Here is a 20,554-nt window from a genome sequence, read left to right as displayed (position 1 = left end):
GGGGGGAGGGGGGTCAGTGCGGGGGCTCGCGGTATGCCGACGATGGCCGACGTTACGAGCACTTACGTTGTTCAGGCAGTAGTTCTCGCACAGAGCCCTCTCCTTCTCCCGGCAGGCCGCGCCCTCGGGGCCCGCGGCGCACTCGGTGCAGTTCGCGCCTGCGTCGGGTGGTCAGAACGGGTTACTGAGTACGTTTACTAGTTCCGTGTGTTTATTAGGTCAAAGTGTTCGGTGTAGTCGTTGTATCGAATAAAGTTCCTCGATAGAAGTCAAACGAAACCTTTTGTAAATGTTTACTAAAATGTGAAGGGGACTAGTGTTAGTGAAGTCTTTCGTCGGTCGGAAGGGTCAATAGTTTCATGGGGCACGTAATGGCGGTGTCACGATATACAACCTCGCCGAGCCCGCACTCACCCGCCAGCCCGCGCGCGCACGTGTCCGCCTCGCAGCGAGGCCCGCCGTGCCCCGCGTAGCACGAGCACTGCGGGACACGCATCGGTTATTATATTACATCAATTATAACGATTATTATATTACGTATAAGCTTGAATTCTTTATCATTCGAGTAACGCGAGGCAAGAGTGTACCATCAGCGCGGGCAAGTCGTCGTCGCCGACGTGCGTGGTGTTGGCGCGCTCGTCCGCCAGGTGGCAGCGGCCGCGGCGGTGGCAGTGCGCGGCGCAGCGGTAGTGCTGGCAGCGCGCGCCCGCGTACTCGCCGGGGCACGCGCACGCCTCGCCCGCGTGCGCGCGCACGCACGTGCCCGGCCCGCAGCCCAGCGAGCACGCGCCGCCGGCCGCGCTCGCGTTTGTGCTTTCGCTCGATATGACGCACTCGAGCCGCCCCTTGAGGTTAATAATAGTTAACGTTAAGCGTCCTCGTGAATAGTACCGAATGCGTAAGTTCTGTCGAATATCTCATCGTAAGTAGCAGGAGGTGCGCTCACGTCAGCCGCCTGCGTGGCGCGGAGCCCGTCGGGACACAGGCACGTGCGGCCCGCGGCGCTCCGCACGCACAGCGCGCTGGCCGCGCACGCCGTCGCCGCGCACGGGTCCTCTGCGGGCACGAGGGCGGGACCGGGGGTTAACGACTTCGAAGCCACTTTTTGTTACTTACACGAACAAAAAAGCAATTGAAAAAGAAAACCACTTAACGCTGCATCAACCAAGTGTAAAATAGCAAAATAACTTATGAGAGTCCAATAGAGGACGAGCCGAGCAACAGCCCCTGCAGGCTCGCGACGCGGCACTCACCGGTCGGCAGCATGTGGAACAGCACGGGGTGCAGTATGGCCAGCGCGGACACGGGCGCACGGTGTCGCGGCGGCGCGTGTGCGTGTACGTGCGCGTGCGCCGTAGAGTTAGCTCGGAGACGACGCGGGAGCGCCAGCAGCCCGCGCGTGGTGGCGCACCACACCGATTCCTCCCACACCGCCATCCGCAAGCACGTGCGACTGCTCACGCGTTGCCATTCCACGCCCTCTGCACGAAGAAATCGTGCGTTACGGCCACAGACTGATACGGCTCTCTCTAAGTCTCGCATACGAGCACGGGCCCCGCGCACCTTTGCTCCTGTCGACGTGCGGCGGCAGCGCCGCCGCGGGGTCGGAGCGGAACAGCACGTGCGTGGCGCGCTCCGAGCCGTCCAGCGCGACGCTGTCGAGCGCCGCGTAGTAGGCGTCCAGCACGAAGAGGCGCGCGGCGGGCGCCTGCAGCGCCAGCGCGGCGGGGCGGCGGGAGCGCGCGCGCAGCAGCCAGCGCACGCCGCCGCCGTCCAGCCGCGCGCGCAGCACGCCGCCCCACGCGCCGCGCTCCGACCAGAACACCTCGCCCGTCTGCACGGAGATGGCCACGTCGTCGGGCTCCGCGCCGGCCTGCTGCCACAGCGTGACGCGGCGCCGCCCGTCCAGCGCCGCCACGTGCAGCGCGCCCACCGTGCCGTGTTCGCGCGTGGCGGGCGGCGCGGCGCGCACGCTGGTCCAGTACAGTCGCTCCGACACCGGGTCGACCGCTACGCCGCGAACCTCTCCACCGTCGTTCACCTGGAGGTTTACGAATCCATTTTAAAAATTTTAAAATTAGTAAACATTTTATACCGGTTTCGGTTTGCATATACTACCTTCTACCCGCGGTGGAGGCGCCGTGTGTGAGTGGGAGGGGGGGGGGGGTGTTTATAAGTTAAACGTGAAAACGTAATAAACAATTTAATTTTTGAATTTAAAGATTAGAAAATAATAAACAGAGCCACTGGCAGGTCACAAGGGATATGTAAATGTAATGTGTCGGCGACTCACGACGGTGTCGGCGTCGGCCAGCGGCGGCAGCGCGTCGGGCAGCGCCGGCAGCGCGTCGGCGGCGTGTTCGGCGGCGGCGGCGGCGGCGGCGGCGGTCAGCTTGGCGCGCGCGGGCGCAGCGCTGCGCAGGCGCACGCGGCGCACGCGGCCCGCGCCGTCGGCCCACCACGCCCACCACGCGCCGCCCACCGGCGCCACCGCCAGCGACACGATCTCCGCGCGGCTGCACGAGGCTCGGTCGTTAATATGTCGTATCGTCGGTTGGATCCATCTAGTCTCACCGTTGTGAGGGACTTGGGAGTACGCTCGGACGAAAATCTCACTTTCGAGTCGCATTCCAGTCGTTGAGGTATTATGTACGAATCAAAAACGTAAATGTGAAATAAAAGTCCAGTCAAATATTATGATATGTGCCTTGGTTGCTGACTTTGACGACAAAAGAAGTGAGATCTAAATACGAAAGTCACCTATACTCTTAGTTAAAAATAAAATAAAAAATTACTAGTGTCTGATTTATTCCTTTGTATGCACCCAACTACGTATCTGGATGCCAAATTTGAACTTTTTAGGTCATCTGGACTGATCTATAGGTCAGTCAGTGATAAATTGTTTGTTTATGAAATTTGAAGCACATATGTATCTCGCGAGTCTAAATTTATGAGCCAAATCTGACATATTTATATGAAATAGTTTTTGAGTTATGAGCGGGTCAAAAGTGGCTCCAAATGTTTCGAGTAATATTACACACGGTGCTGCTCCGGTGCTGCCAGTTACTTTGAACTTGGCTTGACAGGCCACCGCGTGTCTAGATAAGAAGCAAGTTAGAATTCTTATTTTTTTATCCTACCAAGACCGTATGACTCGCAAACTATGTAATAATGCCTTGTAACATTAAAACTGACTCATCGCAGAGATATTGCAGACCTTGGCACCTTTGGCTTGACTTTTGAAAATCGAATTTTTTCTTTTTGATTCTTATATATTCGTATGTAGTTGATTGTAGTAAATTTTTTTTTGGTTTGTAATAGCTCGTAGTAGCTCTAAAAAAAAATTAGAGGACATCGAAAAATACTCATCCCCCGGTTTTGTCGACACTTAAAATGAATAGTGGAATCTTGAAGTGAATCGTTTGAAAATTAAACACTATTTTTCATATTAGCAATAAGAAATTAAATAAAATAAAAAAGTGTTTAAAAAGTAATTTAAGCTATTCTTTAATAATAAAGTTTATTTTTTGTTTTCTGATTTACTAATTCAATCTTTATTTTCCTAACGACGTAACTTCTTACGCTGTCTGTGCACTTATTAGGAAATTGTCTAGATTTATTTTTGTATAAATAATGTATTGCGATTACTGACTGTATAATGTATATGAGTGCCAAATAATTAAATAAATACCGCGGTATCACATCGGTATAGTAGATCGTTACGAAATCTTTTTTTACGAGTCAGTGATTGCATTATTTGTTAGCAAAATATTACTTGTCGGACTGCTCGATGGGCGGCGGCTCGTGGTCGTGCTTGTGGAGCTCCAGCAGACGGAGCACGCCGTTGGACGCCACCAGCACCTTCGCCTTTTCACCTGTACACGACAGACACCGCTATCGTTAGCTCCGTTCTCGTCGGCCGGCGCGTCACGACCCGTGTGAGAGGTTACCTGTAGCCTCGCAGCTCAGAGTGCCGTCCGGAAGTTGATGTTGCTTGTAGCCGGGAACGCATCTAAAATCAAATTTATAGTCATATTTAAGAAAGAATAATATACAGGAGCACAGCTTTACAATTCATTACCAAAAGACGTTATAAATGCAAATTCAATTAATATATTCGACAAAAGATTAAAAAGTTATTTACTGGCACAAAATGTAGACTTAAGTTATGGTATAATACTTTATGTTTAATGTTATTTTTTAAGTTTAAGTGGACTTTGTTCTTGTTTAGGAAATAATGTCTCAAACCTTAAAGAACAACAATACGGATACCGTTATGCAACGACACAAGTCGTCGACGGGAACTCACTTGCAAGTGTGGTTGTGCGCGTGCTTGGGCAGGCAGCGCTGCGGACACGTGCGCCAGCTGCAGCCGCCGGACTCTGGGGGCGCGGTCGCAACTATCGTCATTATTAATCAGGCATTTCTTTAGGCCAGCGAGCGCGCTGCTCATAGCCGGTACGGTTTCCATTTACATATTCGATATACACTCGACATGTTTTTGGCGAAAATAAAGTTATATAAGAAAAGGAAATCAAAGCATAGCGAAGAGGCCGAACGCACCCGGCGCGCAGGCCGCGCCCGCCGGCACGCAGCGCCCGTCCCCGCACAGCTGCTCGTGCGCCGCGCACGGGGACTCGGCGCTCGTCCGGCTGCCTGCACACAGGACCATTCACACATTAACTCCCCGCATTGCGGTCGCCGCGAACGTTCCGCTGCGTCTCGATACGCACATAGTAAGCGATTCTCGTCGCTCGCATCGGAGCAGTCCTCGTACCCGTCGCACATCAGCTGCGGAGGTATGCACGTGTTGTCGCCGCATCTGAAAAGGGGGTTTTTGTTGATGACATTTTTTTTATATGCAATAACTTGGCCATTGAATACACTCGTTTAAATAATTTAGAGTGAGCACTAACAAGGTTAATAAAGGAAAGGGACAGGTTGTGAGTTCTTTCATTATAAAGTTCATACAACCTTTACCTACTCTTATGGTTTCCTAGAGTCGCCCAATCATTAAATGTGAGAAAACTCTTTAAAGTGACTGTTTTTGAAGTAAATATGGCATTGAATTAATTTATAATTAATCATAAAAAATGTTATAATACACATTAGAATTTTCATGTAATGGTAAATATGAGAGCCTCAATGTTACTTCTGATCTTTTCCATTAACTTAACATATTTATTTAAGAATATTAACGAAACTTAACATATTTATAATATAAAATTAAATAAATAAATTATAATACATAATCAGTAAATAGGCAAATAACAATACATGTCGCAGTGGGCCCAGTGATTCTAGTCGGCTCCGGGAACGAAAAACGAGGTTATATGAATTGAATAGAGGTCTGAATGTGATAGTCGGACCACAGTCGTGCTACGTTTTCCGTTATTTTCTCAAACAGTTCAAGCCCGACCTCACCTGACCATGGGCGGCGGGCACGCCGTGTGCGCACACAGCGCGGCGGCCTCGTCGGCGCCGCCGGCGCAGTCGCGGCGCGCGTCGCAGCGCCACGCGGCCGGCGCGCACGCCGCGCCGCAGCGCAGCCGCGCGCCGCACGCGGGGGAGGGGGAGGCGGAGGCGGAGGGGGAGGGCGGGGCGGCGCTCGCGGCGCCCGCGCACGCCGCCTCGTCGGAGCCGTCGGAGCAGTCCACCTCGCCGTCGCACCACCACTCCCTGTCGGTCAGTTCGGCGTGTTGAGAGCGACGCCGACGAGCGAGCCGACGGTCGGGCGCACGCACACGCACTCGAGCAGGCACTCCCGCGAGACGGCGCAGAGCCGCGCCCGCGGCCCGCAGTGCGCGGCGCACCCGCGCTCGTCCTCGCCGCCCGCGCAGTCGGCCGCGCCCGAGCAGCGCAGCGAGCCGCGGATGCACTCGCCGTTGTCGCACCTGACGACGAGAGCGGTGAGCGAGTCGCGGAGGACGATTTGAACAAACCGGAATTTCATACATTTTTTGTTTCAATTTTTTTTTGTAAGTCTCATATTATGTATCGAGTGAGAGAGCAGCGTGATGATGAATCACATTAGTTTTTCGTGGTAAATTTCGAAAGAATATATAACATTATATTATTTTTACCGTTTTTCCACATACATAAGAATATTTGACGAAATGTATTCCAAATTGAAAATGGCTATTATTATTAATAATATGACATTCAACGTGAACGTTTCAATTCTCGTTAGGTGGGTTCTGTGACAAATAACGAAAACGGCATCGAATGTTAAGCAGACGGAAATTGCTGTCCCAGGTATACAGGTATACCGGATATACCGTATATCATTCTCTTCAAGTTTGTATTGAACCTTTTTAGTCGTAAAATCAACCGTTGAGGTATTTTAAACGACATATTTTAAAATTGTAACTACACGTCCTTTTGCAAGCCAAGTGACCTATTTTATCCCCACTGACGGGACTAGAGGTGGACGTATCGTACATTAATAAATCTATATTCGATGCGTTTTAAAATGTTTGTTGTATATCAAATATAAGCGGAACGCGTGAACTCGCTATCGTCGAGGGCGGAAGAGTCAGAGTACCGGAATTCCGACTCGGAGCAGTTGCGCGGCGTGCAGTTCCGCTCGTCGGAGCCGTCGAGGCAGTCCTCCTCGAAGTCGCAGCGCCAGCGGCCCGGCACGCAGCGCAGGTCGCCGCAGCGGAAGTACGTCGGCTCGCACGCCGCGCGCGCCTCGCAGTGCGCCTCGTCCTCGCGCGCCGGGCAGTCCGCCTCGCCGTCGCACAGCCAGTCGCGCGGCACGCAGCGCCCCGACGAGCAGCGGAACTCGCTGCGCGCGCACGTGCGCTGCGAGCAGTGCGCGCCCTCGTCCGACTCGTCGCCGCAGTCGCCGTCCTCGTCGCACACCCACACCGACGGCACGCACGCGCCCGTGCCGCACTGGAACTGTATACGGCGCTCGTGAGTCACGAGTGCACGCGCGCTGCGAGCGAACCTCGGGCGGGCGTGCGTACGTGGTGCGGCGGGCACGTGGGCGGCGGGCAGTCGCGCTCGTCGTCGCCGCCGGCGCAGTCGCGCACGCCGTCGCAGCGCGCCGCGGCGGGCACGCAGCGCGCCGACGCGCCGCTCGCCGCGTCGGCGCCGCACTTCCACTGCGACGCCAGGCACGTGAAGCGGTCGCAGTCGCGCTCGTCGCTGCCGTCGCCGCACTGCTGCGCGCCGTCGCAGATGTGCGCCGGGTGCACGCAGCGTCCGTTGGCGCACTGGAACTGGCCCGGGGAGCAGCGGAACGGCGGGCACGAAGCCGGCTCGTCCGAGCCGTCGCCGCAATCGTCCTGTGTTTGTCGAAATGATTCGCAAAAATAAAATAAAAAATTATGTTAATGTTTGACTTTGTATGTCAAATTTTAAAAGTTTGCGTCATCTGCACCTGTGTGTCACAGCGCCACCAGAATGGGATGCACTTGAGTGCGGTGCGGCAGACGAAGTGCGCTGACGTGCAGTTGGGTCGGCAGGTGCGCCCGTCAGCCGCCAGAGCGAAATGCTCGGGACAGGCACAGCGCGCCCCGGCGCCCGTACCCGGCTGCTCCTCCGGCGTCAGTAGACATAGCCCCGTGCAGTTCAACTCCTCGCAAAGCGCCGTCAGGCCTGGAAGGACATGGTGGTTAAATTCGGCGGCGGAGCGAGAGCACCTCGTAAGACGACATACGCACGCGGGACGGGCGGCTGGCGCGCGGGGTGCAGCACACGCAGGTCCATGGGCTTGTGCACGGTGTGCGCCTCGGTGCGGCAGCGGTAGGCGCCGCCGCTGGCCAGCGGCACCACCTCCGACACGTTGTAGGCGGGGTCGGGGGCGCGGCGACAGGACTCCAGCGCGCGCGTCTCCCAGTCCGTCCAGTACACGCGGCCCGACCACACCGCCAGCGCGAACACGTGGTGCAGTCGCAGCCACGGCATGCGCTCTGCGGCGGCAAACATGCGGCGTCACATTGTTATTATTGGTCAAACTGAAAAGCTATGAAATATGAATGCGATATATAACAAAAAAACTCGAGGTTGACTCATCGAGTGTCAACTCTACCTCTCGAGAACAATATGCGCACGTGCGAGCCGTCGAGGTCCGCGACGGCGATGTAGTCGTCCCTCGCGTCGGCGAAGAACAGCTCGTCGGTGGCGAGCGACAGCGTGAGCGCGTTGGGCCAGCCCAGCCCCGCCACCAGCACCGAGCGCCGCGACCCGTCCATGCCGGCCCGTCCGATGTGCGCCTGCGCGCCCCAGTCCGACCAGTACAGCCAGCTGCGGACATCCAGTGAGCAGGCGTTATCGAACTGGAATTCAACAAATGTAACGAACAGTAAACAGCAATGACATCCACAGACCCCGCGGAGGGCAGCAGCGCGAGCGCCCGCGGCTCGTGCAGGCCCTCGCGCAGCAGCACGCGGCGGTGGCGACCGTCCAGGCGCGCCACCTCCACCGTGTCCGTGCCCTTGTCGCACCAGTATACGTTGCGCGCCACCCAGTCCACCGCCAGCCCATCCGGGTTCTGCAGCGTGGCGCCGGCCACCACGCGCGCCTCCCCCCCGCCCGGGCCCCCCGCACCCGGCGCGTCCCCCTCGCGGCACAGGCGCTTGATGGACGAGCCCAGACGCGTCACGTCGCTCCACAGCAGACAGCCGCCGGCCCACAGCGCGTCCAGCGCCACCGCGTTGGTGAGGTTGTGCACGAGCAGCGACGTGCTCGCCTCGCCCCCGAGCGACGTGCGCCGGATGTAGTAGCGGTTGGAGAAGATCAGCGACGCGTTCACCGCTGCGAGGGGAGAAGTGCCCGTGAGATTCGCGGCCGCATTCCCGACTGAGCAGGCTGATATCGACTTATGTTAGGGTGAGACTTACACGAGATCGGCGTACAACTGGACCGATCCTCCATCAGCCGATAGCCGTCCTCGCAGGAACAAACGTAACTACCTAATGTGTTTCTGCAACAAATTCGATGTATGAGTGTGTCTGCGTAGAGTTTACCTGCACAGATCGACGCTGTCGTTATACCTGCAGCGGTGCTCGCAGGGTCGGTCCTCCCGACACTCGTCGACGTCCGCGCAGGCACGCCCGGCGCGTCGCCAGCCAGCTCGACACCAGCACGCGCGACCCACGGGCAGGTCCGTGCAGTTGTGCGGGCACTCGCCGTTTTGTACGAGACACTCGTCGATGTCTAGCATTAAGTAATTCAATAAAAATGTCAACGACCGAGAGTTAAGGAGAGAGGCGAACGTAAATATCATCTCGTCCAACTCACTGCAGTGCCACTCGTCGGTGAAGTCGCCGCAGTCGTCCTCCCCGTCGCACAGCACGGCGGGCGCCACGCAGGCGCCGTTCCCGCAGCGCCACGAGCCGCGAGCGCAGCCCTGCGCGCCCGCCACCGCCGCCTCCACCGCGGAACCGAACGCCGCCGCGAAAGAGGCTACAAGTTCGATCGAGATCGTACGTGAGCGATCGAGGGCAGGAAGCTTTAGAAAGCGAGTCGCGTCGCCGGGCGGAGGACGTACAGCACATGAGCGGGTCCTCGTCGGAGCCGGCGCCGCCGTCCGCGCAGTCGTCGCGGCCGTCGCACACGCGCGCGCGCGGCACGCAGCGGCCGCGGCAGTACAGCGCGCCCGGCTCGCCCGCGCACAGCCGCGCCTCGAACGTGTCGCTGGCGTTGCCGCGCTCGGCGCCGGCCGGCGTGCGCGCCGAGCAGCCCGGGGGCTCGTCCGAGCCGTCCGCGCAGTCCGCGTCGCCGTCGCAGTACAGGCTCTGCGGGGGGCGGGCGTCAGGCGAGGCGGGCAGGGCGCGCAGGGCGGGCGCGGCGGGGTGCTCACCGTGTGCAGGCACAGCTCGCCGGCGGCGCAGCGGAAGGCGCCGGGCGCGCAGGCGCAGTCGGCCTCGTCCTCGGCGCGCGGGCAGTCGGCCACGCCGTCGCAGCGCGCGGCCGGCACGCAGGCGCCCGCCGCGCCGCACGCCAGCGCGCCCGGCGCGCACGCGCTGCCGTTGGCGTGCCGGCAGTGCAGCGTCTCGTCGGAGCCGTCGGAGCAGTCGGCGCGCCCGTCGCAGCGCCAGGCGATGGGGACGCACTCGACCGCCCCCTTCGCGTCGTCGCCGCCGCACTGGAACTGTTCCTTCGTGCAGCCCAGCACGGGCTGCTCCTCGAAAGTTTCGACGTCGTAGCCGGAGTCGGGTGGAATTGTCGTTTCTTAGTAATAAAAAAAAGTTTTGCAAATTAATACACACGTTCGGAGTCTCTATATATATAATTATATTGCTGGCAAGCCTGCTGTCGAGGTATCGATCGTTTTTGATTTATAAATATGTAATGACATCTCAGTTCACAGAATGAGAATCGAGGTTGGTGGCGCGTTAGATAGATTAATATAACTTATGGCTATATTAAAATAAAATTTAAAATAAACCGCCAAATGATTAATTATTTATTTGTCTACTCCATGCGTGGATCTTTACTAAGTCACGATTTGTAGCAGATACTGTGGAAGATAGTTCGTCAAGACTGATCAATGGAATTTATTAAGATGGCTACTCAGTATACTAATCAGGATGACAAAATGCCATCCCGGGAACACCAGCACAGACCATGTGATATATGAGAAAAACTTTATTCGCAAGGACAACTAGCGCACAATAACTTGGACGTGTGAGATAACCGTGCGACGGCACAAGGCAAGGGGAAGCAGAAGGAGGCGGGTCGCACCGGCGCCGCAGTCGGCCTCGTCGCTGCCGTCGGCGCAGTGCGCGCGGCCGTCGCAGCGCTGCTCGGGCGCGTAGCACTGCTCGCGCGACGCGCAGCGCACGGCGGCCGCGCCCGCGCACGCGCCCGGCGGGCAGGCGCGCTCGTCCGAGCCGTCGGGGCACTGCGCGCGCCCGTCGCAGCGCGCCGACACGTCCACGCACGTGCCGTCGCTGCACCTGCCGGCGGGAGCACACCGTTAGCGCGCCTGGCGCCGTGTTTCATTCATTTTTATGACGTATAATTTTCTTGGGGTAGTGACTTGTAGGTGGCCGGCGGGCAGTCGCAGTCGGCCTCGTCGGAGCCGTCGTCGCAGTCCACGTGTCCGTCGCACACGTTGCCGTCCGCCACGCAGCGCCCGCCCGCGCCGCACGCGTGCCATCCCGCCGGGCACGTGCGCGAGGCTGCGAGCGAACATTTAGCAATCTTAGAAAAATCGAGGATAAGATTTTTAAGCAACTTATCTTTAATTAACTTGCTGATAATACAATTAAAATATGTCAATCGAATGTAAGAACAATCGGTGTTTTCTATAACATCTCTTACAACGCCACCGTATTGTATATTCAAGGCCAGTCTCCGTTATCAACGTAGCAATTAAACAGTCAGCGTCACATACTGCAATAATATAAATCCTCGTCGCTGGCGTCCACGTCCCCGCTGCAGTGCGGCACGCCGTCACACACGAGGTGCTCCGGCAAGCACGGGCCCTCCGCGCACGCGAACTGCTCGGGCGCACACTCGCTGCTCGGCGGCACGCACGCGTGGCCGTCACGCGCGAGCACGCGGCCCGCACGACACGAGCACGCTGCGTGCCCGCTCGCGTCAATCGCGCACACTTCTGCACACCCGCCATTCATCACTGCGCAGGGGTCCGATGAACCTGGACACATAAGCGGGGCAGAGTTATTGTTACTCTTACTCTATTTATGTATTGTTTTTAATTGAACGATACTTACGTTTATTAAAATAATTTGTAAGACATTCGATTTTATTTATTGAGTACATTGCCTCACAAAACAGTTACTAATCCTTTGTAGTCGAGTATTAGTGCAGAGCTGAGTGTACTCGCCAATTTATTTACATAAGGACTCCTTTGACACCAAGGAATCATCCTGTTTCTAGAACATCTAATGCTTACGTATACTTACATGTCTGTGCGTCGGGCGCGACGAGCACGAGTGCGCACGGGCGGGGGACGTCGGAGCGCAGAGCGCGCACGGCGCCCCCCCCTCGCTCGGCCACGAACACTCCGCGCGCCACCCAGTCCGTCCACGCTACCCAGCCGCCGCCAGCCGCAACCGCGAAAGGGTGCTCCGCGCGCGACCGCGTCACCACCTGCGACAGTGCCGTGAGAGCGCGTGTCGGGAGCGGGCGGGGCGCGTCCGCGCCACAGGTCCGTACCTGTCGGTGCGAGCCGTCGTAGTGCATGCGCTCGATCTTGTCGAGGCGGGCGTCGGCCCAGTACAGCAGGCGCGTGGCGTGCTCCAGCGCCAGCCCGTTGGGCATGAGGATGTCGCGCGTGACGAGCGCCTGGCGCGCGCGCCCGCTGGACTGCGCGCGCTCGATGCACGGCCGCGACGCGTTCCAGTTCGTCCAGTACACGCGCCTGCAAGTGCACTGGACGTCAAGAAAAAAGAAATGAATTTGTCCATACTGAAATTCCGCATACTCGGTCCGAAGGCTCGCGGTGGTGCGCGGCCACGAGAAGAGAAGACTTACCAAGACGTATCCTCCGTAATGCAATTTAACGAATATAAAGTCTTTGTTTCGTGCCTACGTAACAGTTATCGGTTTTAAGTGTTAAACATTTACAGCGCTTCTATTAACAGGTCAAAACGAATCTGAATTCATTTTGATGAACGAAAACGATTTCTGAATTTTTTCCGGTTAAAATTATTAATTCTGATAGTAACTATCCGTTTGATGATATGATCATGATATCATCGCAAACGGAACACTTACAGATTATCTGACTACAACATCTTAATTCATGAACGCCAAAAGCAAGCGTAATAAAATAAAACATTACGCGTATATATACTATACACATCCATCCCTTTGGTTACACACATGCTTACAGCCTGTGGCCAAACTGAGAAGACATTAAATATTAAAGGTAAATAGTAATAGACTTGTTCGGACGCAAACGATATGTTTTAAGTCAGTCGCAATAAACCAGTGACAGAGAACGGGTGTTTTATTCAAATTAAAAAATATAAAAAAATTAGATACAGTCCTAATAAAGTCTTATAACTATCAACACTCTTTTGTTTATGATTCATCCTATAATTTGTCTTATAGATATTTGTGCGTTATAATATATTTATTTTGCCATCTCTTTTTATATACATACAGTGGTGGTCATATAATTAAGAACTATACTATACTCGACGAATACCAACCTGTCGAGCAAGCTGGCTTCCGGAGTGGATACTCAACTATGGACAACATCCATGCAGTCAAGCAGCTAATGGAGAAGTGCAATGAGTACAAACGACCCCTGTGCTTTGCCTTCGTTGATTACGAGGAGGCATTCGACAGTGTCGAGCATTGGGCCGTGTTTCAATCTCTCCATCGCTGCGTTATTGGCAAGCGATACGTAGATATCCTCCGAGAGCTGTACAAATTCGCGACTATGCAGGTGCGCATGCACAAAAACACCAACCTCATTTCTGTTGCCAGAGGGGTCCGACAAGGCGATAACCTCTCGTCCAAACTCTCCAACGCCGTCTCAGAAAATCTGTTAGAGACGGTGGATTGGAGGGAGAGAGGGATAAATATAAACGGGACACGCATGACGCACCTTAGGCTCGCGGACGACTCGATTCTCGTCGCCGAGAGCACCGAAAAACTTCAACCTATGCTAGCAGATCTGCAAGAAGTTTCCCCGAGGATCGGTCTGAGGATGAACATGTCCAAGACCAAAATTATGACTAATCGCCAAATACGTGTACCTAACATAATCATAGGTAAGGACACCGTACAGGTGGTCAGCGACTATATCTATTTTGGACATCGTTTATCATTTGATCGGAAATCTCAAATACAGGAGATCGAACGATGCTTTGGCTTAGGGTGGGTTGGTTTTGTAAAACTCGAAGATACGTTGACATCCAAACTCACAAAATGCCTCAAGATCTAGGTGTTTAACCAATGTGTCTTGCCTATATTCACCCTCGGTGCGTAACATGGACGCTTACTAAGCATAACATGAACAAAATAAAAGCGGCACAAAGGGCGATGGAACGTGCTATGCTAGGCATCTCTCTCGTTGATCGTATACCAAACGCGGAAATCCGACAAAAGTCGAAGATATTGGGAAGCGTATGAGGTTAAAGTGGAGATGGGCTGGACACTTGACCAGACGGGAAGACGGAAGGTGGACTTAAGTCGTCACGGAGTGGTGGCCTAGAGAAGTAAAAAGGCCACCCGCCCGATGGACAGACGATTTTAGAAAAATGGCGGGTGCACAATGGATGCGTTTAGCACAGGACTGGGAGAATTGGCGCGCCTGTGAAGAGGCATATGTCCAGCAGTGGATTAATGTTTTAAAAATAACTAGTATAACTAATTGCATGTAAGTTTATTTTTTTTATTTGAATTTAAATACAGAACACTGACTGTGGTTGTACATCACTTTTCGTATAAATTAGGCTCCATCCAGTGCTGTAAAAGTCTTAAAGGCGATTGCTTCTTGCTAAGGGGTCTGGCTAAGAGTATTGTCAAAGAAAACACCCAGGTTTTTAACATAAACACAATAAGGGATGACAATATTGTCAAACATTAAGAATGATGGCAAGGAAGACCATTCGACTATTGATATTTGTTTCCAGCTGCCAATAATGATGGCTTGCGATTTGGGTTGACATTAAGACTTAAATTGATTTACTCCACTCAAGAATGATATCGAAGTCGTTATTCACCCTTGCAAAAGCCGTAGCTGCCAAAGCAAGTGCACCTTTATTGGTCTTATTTAATGTTATAATGTTTTAGCTATGCGATTTAATTTATGTTTTGTTTTTATTAAAATATTGTTTAAGTAAATAATTTTATTTGCTTAAAAAAAAGTTACTACACCTTTATTGATTTAACTTAATATTATGATGTTTTAGCGATGTGATTTTATGTATGTTTTGTTTATCTTAATTTTAATGATTGTGTAGTTATTATTGGTGGACACTCAGCTGATGTATGTATTATTTTATAGTAATATGCTATAAGTGTCATCACATTGTATATAACCATAAAAAAATAATACTAAACCTAACAGAATGGTCAAATGTAGTTTTTTAAAACATATATATTTTTTTATATCAGTCTAAATCGTTTGATTTGTTTAATATTTAAAAGTTACATCTTTTTTTTTAAACAAAAGGATAATTAACTGTGTTTGTTCATTTAATATATTTATTTTATTTTAGTTCCTTAAGGCAATAATAGATGGCGCTGTATGCCAGTTAAATCGCGCTGTCAAGTTATTTTTCTTAGACCTTATACTCGGTAGCGATTTGTATCGGTGTGAATAAAATTGAGGAGAATAAAGGAGTTTACATACAGTGGTGGTGTGTTCCTTACTTTTTGAGTTCCCAAACATTTGGTGCCGAAACCCGGGAATGAGGAGGAGGAAGAGGAAGAAACAGAATCTGAAGATAGTGCAGTGAGTGACATAGTGTAATAGTAAGTGGTGCAAGTGATATTCTAAGGACAATATACTGTAAGCACGAAATTGGACTTTAAAAAGTAATAGTTAATAATAGTTTAAGTTAAAAACAGTAAATTAGAAGTGATTTGATTTGGACTTAGAAAAATTTAAAGACTATTGTGGACTTAGAAAATTTTATCTATCTTGAACTTAGAATATTTCAGTGAATTTTATCTTTGCAAAATTATGAGTGAATATTAACTTAGAATATTTGAGACGTTCTTTGGACTTAGAAAAATTTGTGTGATATTAACTTAGAAAATTTGGAGTGACTATTAACTTAGAATATTTTGTACCTTTTTGGACTTAGCAAATTTCTTGTGATTTTTAACTTAGACAATTTCAAGTGAATATTAACATAGAAAAATGAAGAGACTTTGGACGTAAACAATTTGTGTTTACTAGATTTTAAGTAAATGTTTTAAGGACTTGTAAAATTTTTATTAATATTGGACTTAAGAAAATTGCAGTGAATTGACAGCATTTATAGTCAACAGTATTGTAGCGAATATTTCTAAGACAAAAAGTTTTTTTAATTGGATTGCTATTTTGTTATAAAAAATGGAGGCAATGTTATCGACACAGGAAGAATTTTACAAACAACTGTTGAAATCAGAAGCTAATTTTAAGAAGTCGCCCAGAGACCGAATTAAGGAAGCATATTTAGAGACAAGATTAGAAAATGTAGAGCAACTATGGAATGACTTCAGACAAGGCCATAAGGAAATCGTAGCAAAAATTGATAAGGTGCAAAAGGAAAAGGAAAGCTATTTTACATCCGAGAAATATGATTTATTTTATGAAACTTATGTCAATTATAAAAGTATTCTAAAAGAAACACTTGCTTTAATTCTCGCTAAAAAGAAAACAGCTAGTGATGCAGAAAATAGCTCCGCGCCCACGAATCCAAACATTTACGAAGTTAAATTGCCCAGAATTCAATTGCCAACGTTTACCGGCAAATACAATGAATGGCAAACTTTCTATGATATGTTTGTGTCTTTAATTCATAATAATAAAAGTTTGTCGGACGTCCAAAAACTTCACTATTTAAAAGGAAGTCTTTCTGGAGAGCCTGAAGCGTTGATTAGAAATTTTGCTACAACTGAGTTAAATTATACAGAAGCCTGGAAACAGTTAACAAAAAGATATGATAATAAAAGATACAATTGTAACGCGATTTTAAAAACCTTTTTCTCACAAAAATCCTTACATAATGAGTCACCGGCTGGCATTAAATCGTTGTTAGACACAACAAGTTCCTGCTTGAAGGGTCTTAGTAATTTAGGCGTCGACGTGAGTACGTGGGATATTATTGTAGTGTATTTTGTGGTTTCGAAGCTAGATGTGGAATCTCGTAAGCAATGGGAAAATTTACAAAGTCGTGCTACAGATGAACTACCATCATGGTTGAAACTTGTTGAATTTTTAGAGTCTCGTTTCAGAAGTTTAGAAATGATTGAATCCGGAAAACAGAACCCTATATCACATGCTTCCAATACCGCACGACCTATACCAAGACCAAAATCATTTCATACCACGCTTCAAGACAATCATAAGCCGAAAGATACTTGTACTTTATGCAAAGGAACACACTATATTTTTAACTGCAAGCAATTTGGTCAGCAGACGGTGACAGAACTTTGTGCAGAAAACAGGTCTATGTTTTAATTGCTTATCGAATACTCATCCGGTTAGCCGATGTCGACAAGCGAAAAGCTGCCGTCGGTGTGGAAAAAGACATCACTCATTACTGCACTTTGAGAGGGAAGATTTACAAGGGAACACAAACTACGTAGAGAATAAGGAAGAGAAAGAGAAACAAATTTCACACACTCCTCTTGAAACAAAAGTTGTAGCGAATTTTGCGAAGGGAGATTTATATCGTTACAGCGTTTTACTTGCAACAGCGGTTGTTAAAGCTAATTCAAGAAACGGAAGTAAATATACTATACGAGCGTTACTTGATCATGGCTCACAAGCCTCTTTTATCACAGAAACTGCAGTACAATTACTTGGGTTAAAACGAAAGCCAATTAATGGTTTGGTGTCAGGAATAGGGGATGGTCAGATGCGATAAATTATGAGACTTCATTAGTAATAGAACCACATTATAATTCTGATCATCAAATTCATGTCAATGCGTACATATTGTCTACACTTGCGTCAGTACTACCAACAAGTAATTTTAATACACCAGATTGGTTAGAACACGAGAACCTTGCACTAGCCGATCCTGGATTTGGAACACCAAGCAAAATCGATATTTTGCTTGGAGCTGAGGTTTTCAGCGAAGTGATATTAACTGGAATTATCAAAAATTCTCAAGGAAATCTCATAGCTCAGAATACAATCCTTGGCTGGATTTTGTCCGGAAGAGTGTCGCAAGATTTAGTCAGTGAAAGAGAGAAAGTTATAAGTATGCATGTTAATGTTAGAGAAGATGACCTATTGAAACAATTTTGGGAGATAGAAAATGAGCCGAATAGTCTGGAGAAAAGGTTACCTAAAACAGAAATTTACTGTGAAGAGTTTTATAACAGAACTACAGAGAGAAATAAGGATGGTAGATTTGTTGTGAGGTTACCGTTCACTGAAGAAGATCCAAAATGTCAATATGGCAAGTCAAGAGAAATTGCGTTAAGAAGACTCCTGTATTTAGAAAAGAGATTGTTGAAGAATGATAAGTTGTACAATGATTATAGGAAAGTCATGGAAGAGTATTTAGCCTTGAATCATATGTCACGGGTAGATAGTGAAGATCTTAATAACCCAAACGCGGTCTATCTTCCTCATCATGCGGTTGTACGTGAAGATAAAGAGACAACGAAAGTTCGAGTTGTTTTTAATGCATCTTCGAAAGGAATCAACAATGTATCATTAAATGACGATCTTTTGATTGGACCAAAGCTGCAGCAAGATTTGAGACATATTCTGTTGAGATGGAGGAAGCATCGAATTTGCATAGTGGCTGATTTAGTTAAAATGTATAGGCAGGTAAGGGTACATGATGAAGACACAAATTTTCAGCGAATATTATGGAGAAATAGTCCTGATGAACCAGTCAAAGATTATAAATTATTAACTTTAACATTTGGCACAGCCTGTGCACCATATTTAGCGGTAAAGACTTTACTGCATTTAGCCGAAATAGAATCACTTAAGTATCCAGTTGCATCCATTATCACAAAAAGAGATTATTATATTGATGACCTAATGACCGGATGTGATAATTTAGAAGAAGCCATACAAATTTACAATGAGATGAATAGTTTAATGAATTCAGGAGGATTTCAGCTTCAAAAATGGAGCAGTAATTCGGACATTTTACTAAAATATATTGATAAGGATAAACATCGATCTAATCAGTACGTACCCATTAAAGCAGACAACATGGTAAAAGTATTAGGTATCTGTTGGAATCGGAACACTGACAATTTCGAATATACTATAAATTTACCCGAGCCTAAGGTGCCTGTGACAAAACGTCAAGTTCTATCAGATATAGCGAGATTATATGACCCAATAGGATGGATTGCGCCAATAGTTATAACAGCCAAAATTTTTATTCAGAAATTATGGAAATCTAAATTAGGGTGGGATGAAGAATTGACAACAGATTTAACAACAGAGTGGTTACAGTTTCGAAAAGATTTAATTGACGTTAAAAATATCATAATTCCAAGATGGCTAAATTACTCTAACGACTGTAAAACAGAGTTACACGTTTTTTCTGATGCGTCACAGGCAGCTTATTCCGCGGCGGTTTACATTCGAATTATGAGTGAGGGAAATGTCTACGTAAAATTGATTTCAGCTAAAACAAAGGTCGCACCCATAGACAAAGAGTCATCAATCCCCAGATTAGAGTTATGCGGTGCACTTCTTGCAACAAAATTATTGTATGAAGTGTCCATCGTAATGAACATATCCAAAGATAATTTATTTGCCTGGACGGATTCAACTGTTGTTTTAGCGTGGCTAAAAGGTCCTGCATGTCGTTGGGCGACTTTTGTAAGTAATAGGGTGTCGGAAATATTGACAATGCTTGAGTACACTCAATGGGGGTACGTAAAATCGAACATGAACCCAGCCGATTGCGCATCGAGGGGGCTGAGATGTAGGGATCTACGTGATCATCCGCTTTGGTGGTCCGGTCCAAGCTGGTTATCAAAACCTATAATTGATATTGAAAAAATAATAGATATTGAAACACAGGAAGAAGAAAAAGTAAGAAGTTTGACAGCGTATAATACACAGAGTGAGGAGGACTTTATTTGGGTTAAATTTTCTAATTTAGATAAAATGTTGAGAGTAATATCAATTTGTCGAAGATTTCTTAACTTGCTATTGCCAAAAAATGAACGGAGAAAATTACCAGGACACGTTACTATTGATGAAATAAATCAGACTTTACAGATATGCATTAAACAAGCTCAAAGTTTTGAATATCAACAAGAAATACAGCAGATACAATTACAGGGAGAAACATCTAAGAAGAGTGGTCTTTCCAACTTATACCCATTTTTAGATAAAAATGGTATTATGAGGGTTGGAGGACGTTTAGAACAGGCTGATATACGCTATGACATGAAACATCCAGTGATTATTCCTGCTAAGAGTCACCTTAGTAGGTTATTAATCTGTAATGCACATTAGAAAACCATGCATGGCGGACCACAGCTTATGTTAAATTTCTTAAGGACACGGTATTGGATAGTAAGCGCAAAAGAGTTGGTAAAGAAACATTTCAGGAAATGTGTTATATGTCTTAAGTACTCAAAGGCATCTAATCAGCTCATGGGTCAACTTCCAGGAGTGAGGCTAAAGCCTAGTAAACCATTCAAATCCGCTGGAGTTGATTATGCTGGTCCCATAAATATAAGATTTTCTCCTGGACGAGGTGCTAAGTCATATAAAGGATACATATGTTTATTTATTTGCATGGTTACTCGGGCCATTCATTTAGAAGTGGTTACGGATATGAGTGCAAAGGCATTTATTGCTGCTTTTCGACGCTTTGTCTCCAGACGTGGTCACTGTCAAGATCTTTACAGTGACAACGGTACAAATTTTGTTGGAGCCGAGAAACAACTAAATGAAATGTTCCACAAC

General features: G+C 48.9%; 1 protein-coding gene across 1 annotated transcript in view; it reads right to left on the bottom strand.

Annotated features, from left to right (window-relative positions):
- The window catches only part of LOC126777019 (prolow-density lipoprotein receptor-related protein 1-like), a 57,550-nt gene that overhangs the window by 32,552 nt on the left and 4,444 nt on the right, over positions 1 to 20,554 (bottom strand). Inside the window, exons 8-37 of the mRNA XM_050499840.1 lie at positions 12,139 to 12,343; positions 11,886 to 12,072; positions 11,354 to 11,617; positions 10,997 to 11,138; positions 10,699 to 10,913; positions 9,815 to 10,185; positions 9,503 to 9,749; positions 9,253 to 9,417; positions 9,006 to 9,168; positions 8,853 to 8,935; positions 8,340 to 8,766; positions 8,042 to 8,256; positions 7,674 to 7,922; positions 7,391 to 7,608; positions 6,975 to 7,295; positions 6,545 to 6,906; positions 5,751 to 5,894; positions 5,425 to 5,679; positions 4,734 to 4,822; positions 4,564 to 4,656; positions 4,310 to 4,382; positions 3,951 to 4,012; positions 3,776 to 3,875; positions 2,294 to 2,516; positions 1,564 to 2,041; positions 1,254 to 1,481; positions 947 to 1,056; positions 588 to 845; positions 415 to 481; positions 67 to 158 (exon numbers count right to left, since the gene is read on the bottom strand). Coding sequence (XP_050355797.1) covers positions 67 to 158; positions 415 to 481; positions 588 to 845; positions 947 to 1,056; positions 1,254 to 1,481; positions 1,564 to 2,041; positions 2,294 to 2,516; positions 3,776 to 3,875; positions 3,951 to 4,012; positions 4,310 to 4,382; positions 4,564 to 4,656; positions 4,734 to 4,822; positions 5,425 to 5,679; positions 5,751 to 5,894; positions 6,545 to 6,906; positions 6,975 to 7,295; positions 7,391 to 7,608; positions 7,674 to 7,922; positions 8,042 to 8,256; positions 8,340 to 8,766; positions 8,853 to 8,935; positions 9,006 to 9,168; positions 9,253 to 9,417; positions 9,503 to 9,749; positions 9,815 to 10,185; positions 10,699 to 10,913; positions 10,997 to 11,138; positions 11,354 to 11,617; positions 11,886 to 12,072; positions 12,139 to 12,343 — 6,106 coding nt within the window. The remainder of the gene's footprint in view (positions 1 to 66; positions 159 to 414; positions 482 to 587; positions 846 to 946; positions 1,057 to 1,253; positions 1,482 to 1,563; positions 2,042 to 2,293; positions 2,517 to 3,775; positions 3,876 to 3,950; positions 4,013 to 4,309; positions 4,383 to 4,563; positions 4,657 to 4,733; positions 4,823 to 5,424; positions 5,680 to 5,750; positions 5,895 to 6,544; positions 6,907 to 6,974; positions 7,296 to 7,390; positions 7,609 to 7,673; positions 7,923 to 8,041; positions 8,257 to 8,339; positions 8,767 to 8,852; positions 8,936 to 9,005; positions 9,169 to 9,252; positions 9,418 to 9,502; positions 9,750 to 9,814; positions 10,186 to 10,698; positions 10,914 to 10,996; positions 11,139 to 11,353; positions 11,618 to 11,885; positions 12,073 to 12,138; positions 12,344 to 20,554) is intronic.

The sequence above is a fragment of the Nymphalis io genome, chromosome 22 (assembly GCF_905147045.1).
Source record: "Nymphalis io chromosome 22, ilAglIoxx1.1, whole genome shotgun sequence".
NCBI classification, from domain to species: Eukaryota; Metazoa; Arthropoda; class Insecta; order Lepidoptera; family Nymphalidae; genus Nymphalis; species Nymphalis io.
Note: the sequence above shows the minus strand (reverse complement) of the source record. Positions and strands in the feature narration are given on the sequence as shown.